Source organism: Chaetodon auriga, chromosome 2 (assembly GCF_051107435.1).
Source record: "Chaetodon auriga isolate fChaAug3 chromosome 2, fChaAug3.hap1, whole genome shotgun sequence".
Taxonomy (NCBI): domain Eukaryota; kingdom Metazoa; phylum Chordata; class Actinopteri; order Chaetodontiformes; family Chaetodontidae; genus Chaetodon; species Chaetodon auriga.
In genome coordinates, this window is record NC_135075.1 from 16,186,571 (window position 1) to 16,203,952 (window position 17,382).

The window sequence follows — 17,382 nt, forward strand, 5'->3', positions numbered from 1 at the left end:
AATTAGCTCCATGTTGGAGAGCTGGAGATCCTGCTAACATGTTAAGGCCTAAATAATAATGATGCAAGAATATAACAACCTGACACCAACAGATGCCTTTTATACACACTTTAAGTACACTCTCAACTTTTTCTTAAGTTCATTTGTGAATGCTGGACCTTTACACATAATTGAGTATTTTTACCATATGTAGGCTAATTTTACATAAATGATCTGGCGTGTCTTACTCTACTAACACATTTGCTCTTCTTCAAGCACAAAACGTCCTTCTTTTTTCCCTTTCACTGTATTATTCATTTTGCTCATGTATTTATTATGAGATTAATTCATTTATTAATGCTTATTCATTGTTGAGCGGTGGGAAAAGGCTTGCTCATCTGTTTCTCAGTGCAGTTAATGCCAACAGCCTCTCTGTGTCTTCTTCTGGGGCGATGCTCACAAAAACTCACAGGCATTATTCTTTATGACCTTTAGAGAACCTTTTACTTCTGCGCATCGCTCGCTACATCCTGACAGGCCAGCGCTGAATGGCTTCAATTTTTTATCAATTGAGACGGGGATGACGAAAGCAGCGTCACTCACTGACTTCCTCAGGTAGGAGTGGATAACCTTGACAAATACGCGCACAGTTTTGCTCTTATATCCCCCCCTCAGCATCCCAACCGACCCGTGCCGAGACGCAGCGATGGCCCGAAGTCTCAAACAACAAGTGAGCGGCAGGTAATAATTTGTCATTGTGGGTAATGAGCAGCACGTTGTGCGTCACGGTGCGCCCCGGACTCTCCACCCTGCATGTCAATTGTAGGCAGAGCAGCATGTGATCCTCCGTCCTCCAGTGTCCTGAGAGCTCTCAGTCCGTACCACACCGACGCACAAGTGCAGCGTAGCGGATGTATGCATGCCTCTCTACAGATTTCCTTTGACATCTGCGTTCACAAAAAAAAACCCTGGACATAGTTGATCGCTACTGAAGACTCACGGTGAGAAAGATTTTTACTCTAACACCGCTCCACAGACTGTGCATCTCTTTCTGAGAGGCAAAACAGCGCGACAGGCGGCATCACCTGCATTTAGAAAGATGTTCGTTTCTGCAGAAAGTTCACAGACAGCCGGTGAAGAGTTTCGCTTGCTTAGTTTTAAGCCTTAAACGCTTGTTTGTGAGACATGCGAACTGTCTGCAATCGCGTTAAATTTGCACGATGACCGACATGAGCTCGAGTTTAGGTCAGAAAAGACTTGTGTTTGACCTTGGTTGTGTGTAAAAGTCGTCGCATCTGTCACGGTCAGCAGCACAGTCAGAGGTGGCGGAGCGCTGAGCGATCAGCATCAGCACCAGATGTGTCACCTGGCGGTCACAGTAAGCGATCTGTGCTGAGGTGTTGATGAGTGAGAGCCTCCCGAGCTTCACACGACGTGCAGCTGTTTCGCACAGCTGTATTTTGGAGTTTTAGGAAAACGTTGTAAACTGACGTCCTCCTGCTTTATATTTACAGTTTTTAAAAATCAGAGATCTGCCAGTAAAGTGGGAATAACAAATTAAAGTCTTCACACTTTTAATGTTTTTAATTTCCGGTGTGAAACAGCTGATGAACCACTGACTGTAGGTGTGTGTTGAGTGTTATTTATACTCATTCGGATGTTGCTTGTAATACACAGTCATGATTCTACATTTTTGTGTAGTATCTCTTGAGATGAGACAAGTAGTCCATTCATCAAGGAGCTGACTGACAGGATATTAATCTTTAACTATTTTGATGATCGATTAATCATATCAGTGATTTCTTAAGCCAGAATACCAAACATTTCCTGATTCAAGGTTTCCTCATTTGTGAGGATTTGCTGCTTTCCTCTGTCATATGGGATTGGATATCTTTGGATTTTTGACTGTTGGTTGGACAAATCAGGGATTGGAAGATGTCAACATTGGCTTTATGAATTTATACAGACATTTTTAACATTTTATTTTTTTTGTACAGTGTGTACATGCTGCTCCTTGTTATGATGCATGCACAAGGTAGATCAAGCAGATATTTGCAGTACTGATGAATGTAGATCCTCCTCTAAGGACATCTTGCAGAGCCATCCAGAGGCTTTTTCCTGCCCTGGAAAACATGCCTTTACTGTGCTATAAAATTGCTGCACACAGTCAGTCAGACTCTTAGCGTCAGATGGGGTCATCTGAACTGTGTGTTTTTGGATTATTGGTTGGGTGAGTTGATGTGTTTTCATCTCTCGGTGTTGGCTGGATGATGCAGCCTCTGATTGATATTACGTGTCTTGTATGCTGTACGATGGGATTGAATGACAACACAGAAAAGCAGCGCTGGGGGCTTTAGAGTTAATGCACACAGGATTATGAAGACTTGTGAATGACCGTGGATTATTGCATCATAGGCTCATCTTGACATGCACACAGGAAGAAATCTGTTGTGACAATGAAAAATACATAAGCAAGGAAAGGTAAATGCCCGTTCTGAGAGCGAGTTAAGGAATTTCTGAGGTCTTGCAGCTTTCTTCTGTCTGCAAGTGCTCTGAGAGTGTGTGTGGCATTTGTGCTCTTTGCTGGTGGAGTTTGTTTTCGGCTGATGTAAGCAGTGAGTGTGGTGACGATAAAGGCTCGTGTGCATCACTGCTGTTGCAACACAGTCGAGGTGCAGCATCCTTCTCTATACTGTTTCCACATGTTTTCCCTCATGCTCTAACGCGACTTGACCAGTCACCACCAACACAGAGAATTTACAATTACGATATAATCTTTAATCATAGTCTTTTCTTTCTTCTGTATCTTTTCCTCCTGCATGTGAAGTAGTGTTCAAATAACCCACAAGCTTTGCAGCTTTGCATTTCAGTGGACAGCAGCTTTTTATCATGGAGAAGCGATTCACTCAATAAGTAATGAGGGGCTCGTGATGTGGATCAGGAGAACACATGACGGCACTTCATCCAAAGCATCATGTTCACTTCCTCCATTATGTTTGGGTTGAACCAACCACTCCCTGAGAGAGGGGTGAGGATGGATGTTGCCGCAAGGCTTCCGAGGATTATGGGGATTTACAGGGGGGAAAAAAAGCTTCACTAAAGTTAAGCTTTGCAGAACAGGGAAATTAAACAGAACAATTTGCAGGATTGGGAATTTTTTGGAACCAGAAGCATTGCGTGAGAGACAAAGAGCCATGGGAAAATGTTTTTTTTTTTGTTTTTTTTTTACTGTTTTAGTTTTTGTTTACAGTGTTTTTTTACTGTAAAAATGTCTGTTCATGTTGAGTTTTTGTTAAAAGACTGTTGAGATTAAGCTACCACATAGGTGTGACAAATGGTCTCCTGCCTTTATGCTGACATCCTTCATGACTCTGGAGAGACATAACCATGTGTTACAATCCAGTGTCTTATTACGAGGCTAACCAAGCACTAAATGGAGGAATAATTGTGTCAGTGAATGTGTGCAGTGTTATTTAAGGATCACGGCCAGGACAGGGAGGCCTAAAATGACTGTACATTAAATGATCCATGTCAGGGGCACAACACTGACATTCCTATTTAAAATACAGACTATTTATGGGATTTTTGTCCATGAATACAACATTATTACCTTTTAATTTTGATGATGTCCTTGAAACATATATTTTCTATTTTTCTGATGCAGGACTGAGGCCGAGACCTGAAATCACTCCTCAGTATCTCCCTTACAGCTACATCCATCCATCTCTTCTCCACACTCTGCCCGTATCACTTCCTCCTATTCCTACCCGTCTCTGTCTCGCTCTCTCTTTCTCACTCCACCCCCACCCCCCTCCCGACCCCGATGCCTAAGAACAGCAAGGTAACGCAGCGTGAGCAGAGCCATGAGCACGTCACAGAGTCGGTGGCTGACCTGCTCGCACACGAGGAGCCGCTCGACTACAAGAGCAGCTCCCTGAATGTCGGAGGGGCGGCCGGGAAGAAAGTCCCACAGATAGAGGTGCCCGAAAACGATGGGCGCCCCGCCTGGAACAACAAACTGGAGTACATCCTGGCCCAGGTGGGCTTCTCTGTGGGCCTGGGGAACGTGTGGCGCTTCCCTTACTTGTGCCAGAAGAATGGAGGAGGTGAGTCAGTGACATTAATCCAAGCTGTGTTGCACAAGGCGCAAAGTAACTGATCACATTTAACCCAAGCTTTGATATAAGTAACTTGATCTTAACATAAAGCCCACAGTGGAAGGATGTTACCACAACCCTTTGTGAGGGTGACAAAAAGAGACAATATGACAGACAGTAATGCACAGCGATAGTGTCTCCAACACAAGGACACTGAGAATAAAAGCCCGAGAGCACACAGAGTGCTCCAGCTTTCACTTTATCTCTCTGCTTATAAAAACTGATGGTTTTTGAATATTTAAAAGATGGTATAGTCATATAAAAGTTATGAACATAGCACTTTGTTTTTCATGAAGTGGAATGTGTAATGATGTGATTTAACACATTTAAAATCACATCCATGCAGAAAACATGTTATGTGAACTCTCTGTGATTAACAGAAAACTGAAAACTGGAGTATGTAGCACCAACATCAAGTCAAAATTTTTAGTGCAAAACCAATGACATTCCCATCAGCTGTACTTGGTGTTTAGTGTTAATTAGCAAATGTTAGCCTGGAACATGTTTAAAAGCATACCTGCCAAACATCAGTATGCTCAGCAGGCAATATCTTCATTTTTAACAGGGCAGGTGGCCCAATACATCCAAGACAAAGGGTGGGACTGAGAGAAAAACACAATTACAAATCCATCTGCTGCTTCAGCACCACAGACAGCTCCATGGATTTATCAATACACAGCACAGTGAGGCCACTGATACTCCTCACAGTCACGGTCGGGGCCATAGATTCTAACTTGAACAAACCTCAGTCATGAGATAAAGGATCAATGAGTGAGTCAGACTAGGCTAATATTCAACTAAACTACCCCTCTGCCCCTGCTGTCTGCTACTAGAGGACAGAGAGGGGGTGGCAGGTTAACATGGGGCATGCATTTTGGTCATTTTGCTAACAAAGGGGGATTGCATCCCTCTTCATGCCCCCTCAAATCACCCACCAAGCATTTTAGCATCCTCATTGTCATAAGTTTTGAACCAAGCAGTACGTCTTAAATGAGTTTCATCCAAAAGTAACAACACTGTACATCCACTTGGGGAGGGCGTTTTAGCAGTCTTTCCACCATTAAAGTCATTTCTGGTGTTTGACGCAAGGGCTAAGCAATGAATCAGTCTTCTCCATTATCAACCTTTAAGGTGTTGTTTCTGTTATGCAAATTCAATATTCAAAACCAACTCTAATATGTTACATGCAAAAGTTTGGTGTTTTCTGCATATTCTTGCAGTACTCCTCAGCCCTGTCTGACAGCACTGATTTGTTATTGAAATCTTTCAGACATGAATGCTCATACATAAAGCCAACATCTGCTCAGCTTCTTGTTTAGCTGTCTGTCTTTCACTTTTAGCAGCTCAGTAACCCAGAACCATCAAAAACTACACATCACTTCCATTCAGTGCAGAAGTGCCAAGAGAGCAGCTGTATTGTGCAGAAAACAGCCAGGTCTAAATATAGCTGTACTATTGATTACTACTGCCGGCAGAGCAGGCCAGCCGGGCTCAACTGATCCTCCGGTAAACAGAAAAGAGCTCGATAAAAACACATGAATGTAACTGTATCGTGAAGAGCATTTATTTTGGTCTTGTGTGCATGTAATCGTACACTGTGTAAACCTGTGTTCACTATAGGTGAGAAACACCTCGCCGTCATGGACTGATAGACAGCGCTTACACTGCTCTGAGTCTTTAATGTTTCTGTGTTTGCTGCTTTATTGCCCGTGTCTGATTTAGTGCATATAGGCAGGATTTACTGCCTATAGAGAGAGGATTTACTGACACCAGACTCCCAGACCAGTTAGGTTATGTGCCCTGGCGAGCGGCCACTTTTCACTCTGTAATTTTCTGTCAGGGAGCCAATTACAGACACATTAAAGGCCTGTGTTGTTTGGGAGTTATCGCTGTGTGGGCTTCTCTTTCACTTCTGTTACTTCTCTCCCTCATCACACCTTCTATCATTCCCCCTCCATTGTCACATCTTCATGCTCGTGGTGACTGCGTCGTAAATCATATCTATCAGGCTCCAGTTGAAATAACCTGTGATGGAGTGGTTGATTGGAGGCTCCTGGCAAAGGCCCAGAACTTCTCACTACATTTAACCTCACCATCCTCTCTAGTTCAGCTTTCTTGATTTAGCCTTTCGCCTCCGCTCTTCTCTCTGCCTCATTACTTCTCCCACTATCAAATGCGTGCCACTAAATGTAATTCCCACTTCTGGTTTATTAATAGTAGTATGTGTTTGCCTGCTATAAGTCCCAGATGATGACTCACCCTTCATACATAAAACACAGTTGCATCCTGATTATGCCTCTCTGGATTATGCTGCAAAGGGACAAATTTAGACTTCCATCAAAACTGAAATGAAATTCAAAGAATATCCTTGAGTGGCGCGGAGGACCTCACATGTGAGGGGAGCTGAGTGCAGGAGGAGGGGTGGTTGGATAAATACATCTCTCTGAATCACTACATCATATTTTGCAAGTTAAACAGGAGGCTTTGTTTATATTTATTGCATATGACCAGAAAAATATAAAACCCCTATTTAATGTGATGCAATCTAACACCTGTCCTATACAGCATGCGATTTGTATTTGTTTTCACCACTGTGTCAAAAAAGTGTTGATTTTCAATCATTTTGGTCCTCTACATGTATATGAGGTAGACAATATGTTAAAAACCAAACACAGTCTAATACCATAATTGACACGCAAACAAGGAAAGTACTTTTCTCAACAAAAGCTGCAGCTGAAGATCTGCAGAAATACAGCACACTGTGAAAAGTAGAGAAAAGCAATCCTAAGTGTACATTATTTAAAGTAAAAGCTGCACATTGTCTTGAAAAAATGACACTCTGTAATTCCTACAGCAACAGTTCAGTTTCTGTTTTTACTTTCATTTATCATTAAATCAGATTTGTTGTGTGTGTCTGTGTCTTCTCTTTGTTGGTTTGCCAGCCAAACCTATGACTTCCCTTGGTCTCTGCCATTTTGTTTAAATGGTACAAATTGGCACATTTGCCTCAAAATGCCTCATACAGTGTACAGCATAAGTTTAACAAGCCTCCCTGTTTTCCAGGCGCCTACCTGGTTCCCTACTTCATCCTCCTCTTCCTCATCGGCATCCCACTCTTCTTCCTGGAGCTGGCTGTGGGTCAGAAAATCCGACGTGGGAGCATCGGGGTCTGGAACTACGTCTGTCCCAGTCTGGGTGGCATAGGGATGTCCAGTCTGATGGTAAGAGGGAATGGCAGCAATTTTTCTTTGCTTTTTTCCTTTAATTGGTTTGACGTAAATCAGCATCATCTATCATGTCTATACCATATAAACTATTCTTGATGATTCTTTGGTGTGCTGCAGCTGTTCAAGGCTCTTAGGGGGCCTCAGAAAACCAGTTTGACAGCAGTACAGTGGAGAAAAGGTCTGGGTGCTTAGATAAGAATCAGGGAGGTTGTAATGGGGAAACAGCTGCCAAGTCCTGCAGTTAAACAGAAGCATGTCTGCTGAATGTGCAGCAGTTAAAGGATGGAAAACAAGCCACTGCTCTGTCTGTGTGATTTATGATGGTACCCTTTTTCTGCATGAGCAAACACTTTGAATATCTATCTATCTATCTATCTATCTATCTATCTATCTATCTATCTATCTGTCTGTGGGACAAATGTAACTTGATTCCTAATTTGAATGAAGCATGGTTTTGTATATATATTAATAACATGTAACAGCCATGAAACCAATATGGCAATGAGTGGGATAAGGTTACAGGAACATCTGTACACAGGACAACAGCCTCCACACTGCCTCAGCATCTTGTGGGTTTCTGGGAGCTATTGATGTGTTTGAGAGTGAAAGGTAGGCTTTCTTTAGAGTTGCACGGCTGGCGCAGAAGTAGCTATAAATATCTCGTAGAAGATCAGTGTTGAAAAGAGAGCGCTTTAATTATTCATCCTTTCCTCAACCTTATTTAGCTTGTGAACGTCCTGGCTGGCACGACTGCTAGAAGACTGACAGCAACGTGGGACATGCACAAAGCATGCTGCCTCATTTGCATACTTCTCTCACTCTGTGCAGATCTTATTATACAATTTGGCAGAGGTGTCAAAATTTGACACATTACAGTGGTAATTTCTGTTCCTGTAATGCAGAGTATGAGGGCTATTTACGTCACATAGCAGAGGATATACTGTGAAATGTCAATAAAATTGCAAATTGGTAACCAGCTATCTATCTATCTATCTAGGTGTGTGGTTTCGTGGGTCTCTACTACAACGTGATCATCGGCTGGAGCATCTTCTATTTCTTCCAGTCCTTCCAGTATCCTCTTCCATGGAGTGACTGTCCGATCAGAAAGAATGGGACACTCGCCAGTGAGTGAAATTAAATACTAACGAACAGACATTGAAAGCTATTTAAAGAGTTAAATGAAATATAATAAAACACACATAGACAAAACAAGACTAAGAGTCTGCAGCGATGCTAGTGGTGGTGTTTACACATTGCAGTGCTTTGAGCTAAACGCTCACAACGGCATGCTAACATGCTCACAGTGACAATGCTAACATGCAGATGTAAAGCAGCTACAATGTTTACCCAATTCACCATCTTAGTTGCACGCCAACATTTGCTAATTAGCACAAAACTCAAAGCACAACCAAGGCTGGTGGGAATGTCAGTCTTTTTAGAGGTGACATTTCTATAAAAAAGAAAAATGTCAACCTCATGGTGGCGCTAGAGGAGAAGCCAGGGGATCATCAAAGTGAGCTGAATTCACGTTGAATATGTGTACAAAATTTCATAATGAACCATCTGACACTAAGAAATACAATTTCGGTGCAGAAACAAGTTGCAATATAGTTGAATACATATATATATGTATAAAGTTGATCAGTCAAAGGAACAGAGAAAAAGGAGACTTTAATTGTAATTGTAATTTATTTTTGAAAGTGGCTAAAGTTTGTGTTTGTTTCAAATCAACCTCTTGAGTCAGATGGCATTACAGTAGATAAAGGCTGTATCTAATATCAAGAGTGCATACATTTTCAGGATTTTGTCACGTTTGGAACAATATCCGTTTGGTCATTGTTATGGTCCATCGTTGTCATAGAGCATACATATGGATCTCATAGCAATTCCTCAACGGGCCACCAAGCTGCGAGCTTGAGGATTAAGTTTGCCTCGCATGAAGCCCTGCAGCCTCAGCCTCTGTCGACACACCTGCAGTAAGCAGATCAGACAAACTGCGTTAACTTCCTTACAACTTTCCGTCACGACTTCACAGACATAATCCAGATTAAAACCCTCTGGGGTTTGATTACAAGCGATAATAACATAACCCCGGGGCAGCCAAGAAACTCTCAGCCTGTGTATGACTCAGCAAGGCAGCAGCTGCTGGCAGACAGACGGGGAGAAGATTCGGCTGCTCAGACTGAAGGACGCTGATGCTGAAGGACAGCAGCAGAGTGTAAAATATTTCACTGGAAGCACAGAAACAACGTATGTGTGCTTCTTATCCATCTGCATCTGGTGTGACACGCAAAGCATCATGATGGAATTAATAAACAATGAATTCAGCAGATGCAATCTTGAATTAATCAGATTTAGATTGTCATACAATATATAAAGAGCTTTCCCTGCATCTGAATGTGTTTATGTGTGAGTGCTCCTGCATGAATTAATCTGGCCCATCCTGGGACATTACATGGAGAATCGTAACACTGCTGACTCTAAACTCAGCCGCAGACGGTATATATAATTTCCCAAACAAGAGAATATAGTGTGTGCACTATAAAAAATCTCAGGTGTTGTCAATTGGAGGTTCATGCTCAGCATACTAAGCACGCAGTCGACCTTGTTCAGCTCCACTTAAGCCTGCGAAGTGTAAACCAGCCGAGAATTGAGATATTGACCCTGAGCAAACATTCTCAATCTCATCATATTTCTCCTTCTGCCCTTACCGTGACATCCACACCTCCCCGCTGCATCTTCACACTCATTTCTCTCCTTTCATTATCACCCAGACTAAAGCTCCATCTCTTTCTGTCTGCAAAACATGCAGTTGTGGAGCCGGAGTGTGAAAAAAGCTCGGCTACGACCTATTTCTGGTACCGTCAGACCCTGAACACCACCAGCACCATCGCAGAGAGTGGCGGCCTCAACGTCAAAATGACTCTGTCTCTGCTGGTGGCCTGGATCATCGTCTGCCTCGCGGTCATCAGAGGAATCGCCTCCTCTGGGAAGGTATTGTACAGTTTGAATGATATGATGACAGAAAAACATGCAGGAGAACACTTGTTTCCTTTTCCTCAATATGTTTTCCCTCCTCCACTGTCACAGGTGATGTACTTCAGCTCTCTGTTCCCCTACGTGGTGCTGTTCTGTTTCCTGGTCAGGGGTTTAATGCTGAAGGGATCAGTGGACGGTATCGCTCACATGTTCACTCCCAAGGTGAGACTGGCAGAACTGCTTTGTCACAGTTTTTTTAATCAGCCATGGAGACAAATGCTCAAGTTCGCTCAAGTCATAAACTGACGTCCCCTCTCCTTCTCCCACAGTTGGAGAAGATGCTGGAGCCCCAGGTGTGGAGGGAGGCAGCCACCCAGGTGTTCTTCGCCCTCGGTCTGGGGTTCGGAGGAGTCATAGCCTTCTCCAGTTACAATAAGATCGATAATAACTGTCACTTTGACGCCGTGCTCGTCTCTGTAATCAACTTCTTCACCTCTATTCTGGCCACACTTGTGGTGTTCGCTGTGCTGGGCTTCAAGGCCAACATCATGAACGAAAAGTGTGTCGTGGAGTAAGTTCACATCTGTAAAAGCTGTTTATCCATACGCAAAATTACGCAAACAATGAAGTACCAGCCTCTTTGAAATGTTTAATTTCTTTGCATGTACTGTACATTCATTAAAAACCACAGCCTGAATTTATGACCAACAGGAAATTTTAAATTAAAAGTGGAAGATATGGATATTAAAATACAGTGTTTTGTACTATGGCACAGTCAAAATATGTAACACAGTAAAAAAAAAAAAAAAAAAAAGTGTCAGAAATAACACAGAAATAACACATTTTACTGTACATCCATATCATATATATTACAGTGTACAATAAACATCATGCAATGATATGTACATATTATCTTGTCATTGCCATACTCTAAGCTGCTTAAGTCTAAGCAGACTGTACATATACTCTAAAGTACTTTGTAAGTAGAGTTCATACAGTATTTATCCTGGCATTCTTTACACTACCTTCTTTCTTGTTTATGTAGATATACCAATAAAGTTAATGACTCTCTCCTTTTATCTGTGTAGGAATGCAGAGAAGATCCTGGGATACCTCAACTCTAACGTCCTGAGTCATGATCTGATCCCTCCACATGTAAACTTCTCCCATCTCAGCACATCAGATTACGCTGAGATGTACGGGGTCATAAAGACGGTGAAAGAGGGCAGCTTCGCCCAGCTGGGTCTGGAGCCTTGTCTCCTGGAGGACGAGCTCAACAAGGTGAGTCTTTAGCAGAGTCCTGCTACAGACCAATCCACTGCTTGTTCTGTCTGTTACCTGATTTCACACCTCTGGCCGTCTCTCTGCAGGCTGTCCAGGGCACAGGCTTGGCCTTCATCGCCTTCACAGAGGCCATGACCCATTTCCCTGCATCTCCGTTCTGGTCGGTCATGTTCTTCTTCATGCTCATCAACCTCGGTCTGGGCAGCATGATCGGCACCATGACCGGCATTACCACGCCTGTCCTCGATGCTTACAAGGTCCAGAAGGAGCTTTTCACTGGTAAACCTCCCCCATTGACTTCCTCAGTCAGGCAACTCTGCTGTTAGTAGCTGAAACCCCTGATTCAGCACAGCATTAAAGCACTTTTGGGAATGGGCTGCATTAGGTTTTGTATTATTGCTCTGAGTGTCCAGAATGTAAAACACTCACAGGAAACAGAACAACTTACTGGCAATAAAACCATTTTATTTTTCCATTTTCTAATCCATTAGACCAAAATCCTGACCATTTCTCATCTTTTCCTCTGACTGGCTGCTAATTCTATTTCTTCTCATGGTTTGTTTCAGTGTGTTGCTGCATAGTGGCCTTCCTCTGTGGCCTGTTGTTTGTTCAGCGCTCAGGGAATTACTTTGTCACCATGTTTGATGATTACTCTGCTGGACTGCCTCTCACTGTAGTGGTCATCCTGGAAAATCTGTCTGTCGCTTGGATTTACGGCACAAAAAGGTATCACTAACTGCAGGTTTGCGTGCATGTGTCATTGTATATTATATTAAAGCTACATGATCATTCCTGTGATTTTTTGTTGTTCTGTCTCCATCAGGTTCATGCAGGACCTGGAGGACATGTTGGGTTTCAGACCATGTAAGATCTATTTCTACCTGTGGAAGTACGTCTCCCCTCTGTGTCTCATTGTGCTCATCGCAGCCACTGTCATTGAGATGGCCATCAGCCCGCCAGGATACAATGCCTGGGTCGAAGAGCTGGTCAGTGTGTGTGTGTGTGTGTGTGTGTGTGTGTGTGTGTGTGTGTGTTGTTTTGGTTTTTTTTTAAATTCTGCTGTTTTAATGTTTTCCTGTTGAATGGGTTTTCCTTAACTGGAGTCACAAGGTGTCATTTGATTGATTGTAAAGCTTTGAGAGAAAAAATGTGATTTTGGGATATATAGTTCGTATAAATACAATTGACTGATTTTAACTAATAAGCAAAGTTTTTTGGAGACATTTTATCCTGTATACATGTCTTAACTTCTTTTTCCTTCTTTTTTTGTCATCAGGAATGTGTATGGAAGTCTCACAGACAGATATGTGTCCCCAAACATAATCCTGGTTGTTATGACATCATGTGTGTCTCTTTGAATCTAAGATAATAACAAAAAGCAGGAGTACTGACCAAAAACATGGTCTGCATCCATGCTGAGGCTGAACTTAGGCACCGTGGTGCTATGAGCTAAACGCTAACATGCCAACAGTAACAAGGCTAAGAAGCTGAATTTAATATGGTATAATGTTTATCGAAAAGTCGGTGGATCACCAAAGTGTGCCAGATTCATCCTCTGGGGACCATGAATGTCTGTACAAAATTTCATGGTCAATCCATCCCAAAGTTGTTGAGATATTTCTTTTGATTTCTTTTTGAATTATGCCTCATCACTAAAGCCCCTCTGTGTGCCTGCAGGCTCAGGAGCGCTTCCAGAGCTACCCTCCCTGGGCACTGGCCATGTGCTTTGCTCTCATCGCAGTAGCCATGCTTCCTCTTCCCATTGTCTACATTGCCCGGCGCTTCAACCTGATGTCAGATGGCTCCAACAAGCTGTCTGTCTCCTACCGTAAAACCATGATGAAGGACATGTCCAACCTGGAGGAGCAGGACGAGGCAAGATTCATCCTCGGTGCCAAGCCCGGCGAGGTGCCATCATCAGTGCCGTCACGCAAAGCCTACCTGACTCCAGCAGGGAACAAATCTCTGGACCCCAACTCTCTGTCTCCAAACAGCTGCTACGGTACGAGCTACCAGAATGCTGCCATCAGCCCCACCACACCGACTACACCGACCACGCCTGCCACACCAGAGTCTGACTCTTGACTGCTGTCCAAACACCCCTCTGATACCCCAGTCCTGTAGCACAGTTTACCTTCCAGCCATAAAGTCTCCACTGGGGGTCACTGCAGCGCAGGGAATCCCCACCACTGCCCTACTACCGCCACAAAACTGTATGTAACCACCCAACGCTTCACAAAATAACACCAAGGAACCACCTGCAGCAGGAGGAAAAAAAAGTTCACTCTTTAGCAGCAGATCAAACACTGAAACCAGGCTGAGATTGACAGTGACACACTGTACATCTGTACCAGTTCTGTATTTAACATCACAAGGTCTAAGATGAAGTTCTGTGATCTGCTTTTCTTTGCCTTAGTATAAGGATCGTGAGCAGACACGCCCCCCCCACCCCCCGCGCACACACACACATAATGCACATTCCTGTCTGCACAGTGCAGGGGAGCTGAAAGAATGAATGTAGAGGAGTTGGTGCGGTCCTGCTGACTGAACAGGTTTTCACTCAGTACACTGGCAGTGAGCCAAGATGAATGTGAGTTTAGTTATTTTAGGGTTTTAAGGCTGTCAGTGTTTGCATTGCTGCCCTCCGTCGTGGTACTGTGCGTCAAAGCCATACAATCTAACACCAAACAAGTTCTTTTCTATTTCACCTTATGCAGTGATTTCAGTGGGTACATACAGTGTGTCTGACATGCACCTCTGCTCAGGTGCTTTGAACTAGAAATCACTTCTCATTGTGTAGATCTGTTTTTACAAGGCTCTGTGTATTGCAAGCTTAAGGCTGCTCTCATGACATCCAGTTATGCGTCATTCTCTTCCATTCCCATTCTTCACTGTGTCGTCTGTGTAGCTAGTATTGTTCTTGTTCATTCTGTGAACAGCAGTGTACAGTATAGTAATATATGATATAGGACAGTATTATTTTTATTCTCAAGCCACAGGCTCATCATAATTTATGTGCACGTTATTAAGTCACTTGTGACTCATTTCAGTTTCTCCACCAAAGAGTAAAAAGTAGACAACAAAACACTTGAAATCTACATATTTATATTACAGACAGACAGAAAGAACATGCTGAATTGTGTTAAAAGTGAACTACAGTGATCTTATTTTCATCCTTCAGTGACGGAAAGCACAGTTTGTTCATGTGAATTTGAAACAGATGCCCATTGCTTGCTTGTTACAGTTTTGATTTTCTTCCTGGAAAAGCACAAAAGAGACAGAACTTGATTATTGTGCACAAGTGAATCACTAACTCTTATATGCATTGGAGCACAAAGTAGAACGCACAAACTATGTTCACTACGGACCAAAACCATAATGAATGAGAAACTGAAAAATCAGCTGTGATCCAACAGATTTAGGAATTTAAGGCACAAAAATCCAAATTATGGCATATTAAACTCTTCAGCTATTTAAGTGTGAACTGGACTATGTGAGCAAACATAACATGTATTCACACATTTGCTCAAACCCACACATGCAGCTTTTCTGTATATTTGCAAAACAATAAACATCTGGAAGTGTTATTGAAACAGACTTTAACATTACAACTCAGCGATGTCTCCTTCGTGATGAAGGTCTGTGACTCCTGATATGACTCCTGATGTTAAACCAGCTGACAGTCTGAACGGGTGAAGGCTGACATGTTTCCCCAAACCTCTTTCAGTTTTTGTACACACTGATAGCGAGTAGTCATGCAAAACTGTCTACAAGTTCAATGTGAGCACATTCAAGTTCCCGTTACATGGAAGAGGATACCTTTATTTATTTTTTTATCACAATATTCAAAGCCATGGTGTTATGGATTAAATTGATTATATTTATAATTCTGTATATTTGCAGTGTATGTAGGTGTGACGAAGAACAAAGATTTATCTTTTGAAAGTGACCAGTATATGTATGTATACTGTATATTTTCATCTTGTGTGATGCTTATTTAAATTGTATATTTAAAGACATCTATTTTGTAGTTTGTGTAGCTAATTCTTGTTGTGGGATGTGAAAATGCTGCTGGGAGGTGGAGGTATTGTGTGAAGTATAGTCTTAAATGGGAGCAGCTGCTTCTCTGTTGTGTTCATCAGAGCTGTGTGTTTTCAGGCTGCACCTGGTGTCACTCACCTGTCTCCACTGCAGGTTTAGTGGTCTACTTGTTTTCAGCCACACTAGCACCACCTGTGTTTACCACCTGACTTTTAATCTGGCACCACCTGCAGGTCAAAATTTCCTCTTGTCCAACACCTCAGCCATACTTTAGATAAAGGCTAAAATAGTATGCTAACATGCTAAATGTATTAAAACAAACTCAAATGCTGAGCATTGGCATGTTTGCAAGATAACAATGTAACATTACAAATGTTATATGGAGCATCAGCACTTTAGCACATCCAATAGATGTTAGCTTGTTAGCATGTTATGATGCTAGCATGCCTGTTAAGATGCTAGCAATCTTTTAGCTGAAATTTTGCATCCAAACTATTTTCAGAAGAACATGAACAACAGAAAAAACTCTCATCATTCCAACTTGGGAGTGTCTGTAACCTCACTACTAACCTTGCACTCATTAAACAGCCTAATTTAGCTATTTTTGCAGTGTTAGTTGAATTGTTTTGTTAACAAGTGAAATCAGACCCAAAACAAACCATGTATGTGGTGGAAATTCATTTCATTTCATTTAAACTTGAGTTAAACTCATTCACAAACACATGAGCACACAGCACACTTATGACTTTCACCCAAATTCACTTTATTTTATCCAAATTCACTTTTACTATCTATAACTTAAGCCTGACAGGTTGAGTCTGTCCTCAAACAGCTACTGTACAGAGAATAAACCTTAAAACCTTTTTGCTCCTCTTGTGGTAGATCTAAGAACAGCAAATTTGTCCCTTCATTTTTCATCCATTCATCAATTTTGTGTGTAAAGAGCATTACTGTCTTGCAGGACCACTATAAACATTAAGTCTTGTTTCATCTCTCGTCTTGTTTTAGTCTGTGTGAGCGATGCACTCTCTGCCGAGGCTGAGAGTGCATCATGTAGAGATCTCTCTGTTGTCCAAATCTGTAAATAATCTTATGTAGTCAAACTATTGAAGGTAGATTTTATCCATGTGAAGTATATCAATGTCTTAAGAAGTAACTGTTGTAGCAGTAAATGTAACATAAAGTAATAATGAATGTGATCAATGCACTTTTTCACTAGGACTGCAAAAAAGTTAGCATTTGTTTTGTTGTCCTCATAGCAGTAAATTCAAGGTCTGTGTAAAAGCAATATGAAATTATTGAACTGAAGAAGAATTTAGGCTCAAAGAAGCTTGACACATTAGTGTCAGTTAATAGCAATGATTAGGAACTGCCCATTATAGCCAAAGGGATGTTACGAACCTTCCTTACAAGTGCTGGAGTTCTGTGTGTGTGTGTGTGTGTGTGTGTGTGTGTGTGTGTGATTGAACTACATATTCCTTCTTAATACCTGTGGGTGCAGGGCCTTACTGAGCACATGTTTCAAGCACTGTTTGTACAGGAGACAAGTTTAGCTTCTTTCTGTCTCTCTCCTCGGTCATATTATGATTGTATGATTCTGACAAATTATTGTACAAATTGTGAACATCACTAAAAATATTAATAATAAAGAGTGGACAAGCTGCTGTCAGATTTCTGGATTTTTTCGTGCTTCCAAAACTGAGTCAAACGTCTTT

At 42.1% G+C, this 17,382-nt stretch overlaps 1 protein-coding gene across 2 annotated transcripts; it reads left to right on the forward strand.

Annotated features, from left to right (window-relative positions):
- The first annotated feature begins 602 nt into the window (after nt 1-602).
- LOC143337797 (sodium-dependent neutral amino acid transporter SLC6A17-like) lies at nt 603-17,328 on the forward strand. 2 transcript variants are annotated; one of them, XM_076757678.1, is made up of 12 exons: nt 603-720; nt 3,644-4,085; nt 7,200-7,357; nt 8,361-8,487; nt 10,176-10,357; nt 10,454-10,564; nt 10,672-10,913; nt 11,431-11,623; nt 11,713-11,905; nt 12,193-12,352; nt 12,450-12,612; nt 13,304-17,328. In XM_076757678.1, exons 2-12 carry the CDS (start codon nt 3,803-3,805, stop codon nt 13,709-13,711), a joined length of 2,220 nt encoding a protein of 739 aa, XP_076613793.1. In that variant the 5' UTR covers nt 603-720; nt 3,644-3,802; the 3' UTR covers nt 13,712-17,328. The 2 variants fall into 2 exon arrangements, with proteins under 2 accessions (XP_076613793.1, XP_076613785.1); XM_076757670.1 differs by lacking the exon at nt 603-720 and adding an exon at nt 835-980.
- The last annotated feature ends 54 nt before the right edge of the window (nt 17,329-17,382 follow it).

Excerpts from the sequence above, each read along its gene's own strand:
- LOC143337797 (XM_076757678.1), top strand. The coding sequence starts at position 3,803 with ATGCCTAAGAACAGCAAGGTAACGCAGCGTGAGCAGAGCCATGAGCAC. Across the intron at positions 11,906-12,192 it reads CCAGAAGGAGCTTTTCACTG|TGTGTTGCTGCATAGTGGCC; the intron begins GTAAACCTCCCC and ends GGTTTGTTTCAG. Across the intron at positions 12,353-12,449 it reads TGGATTTACGGCACAAAAAG|GTTCATGCAGGACCTGGAGG; the intron begins GTATCACTAACT and ends TGTCTCCATCAG.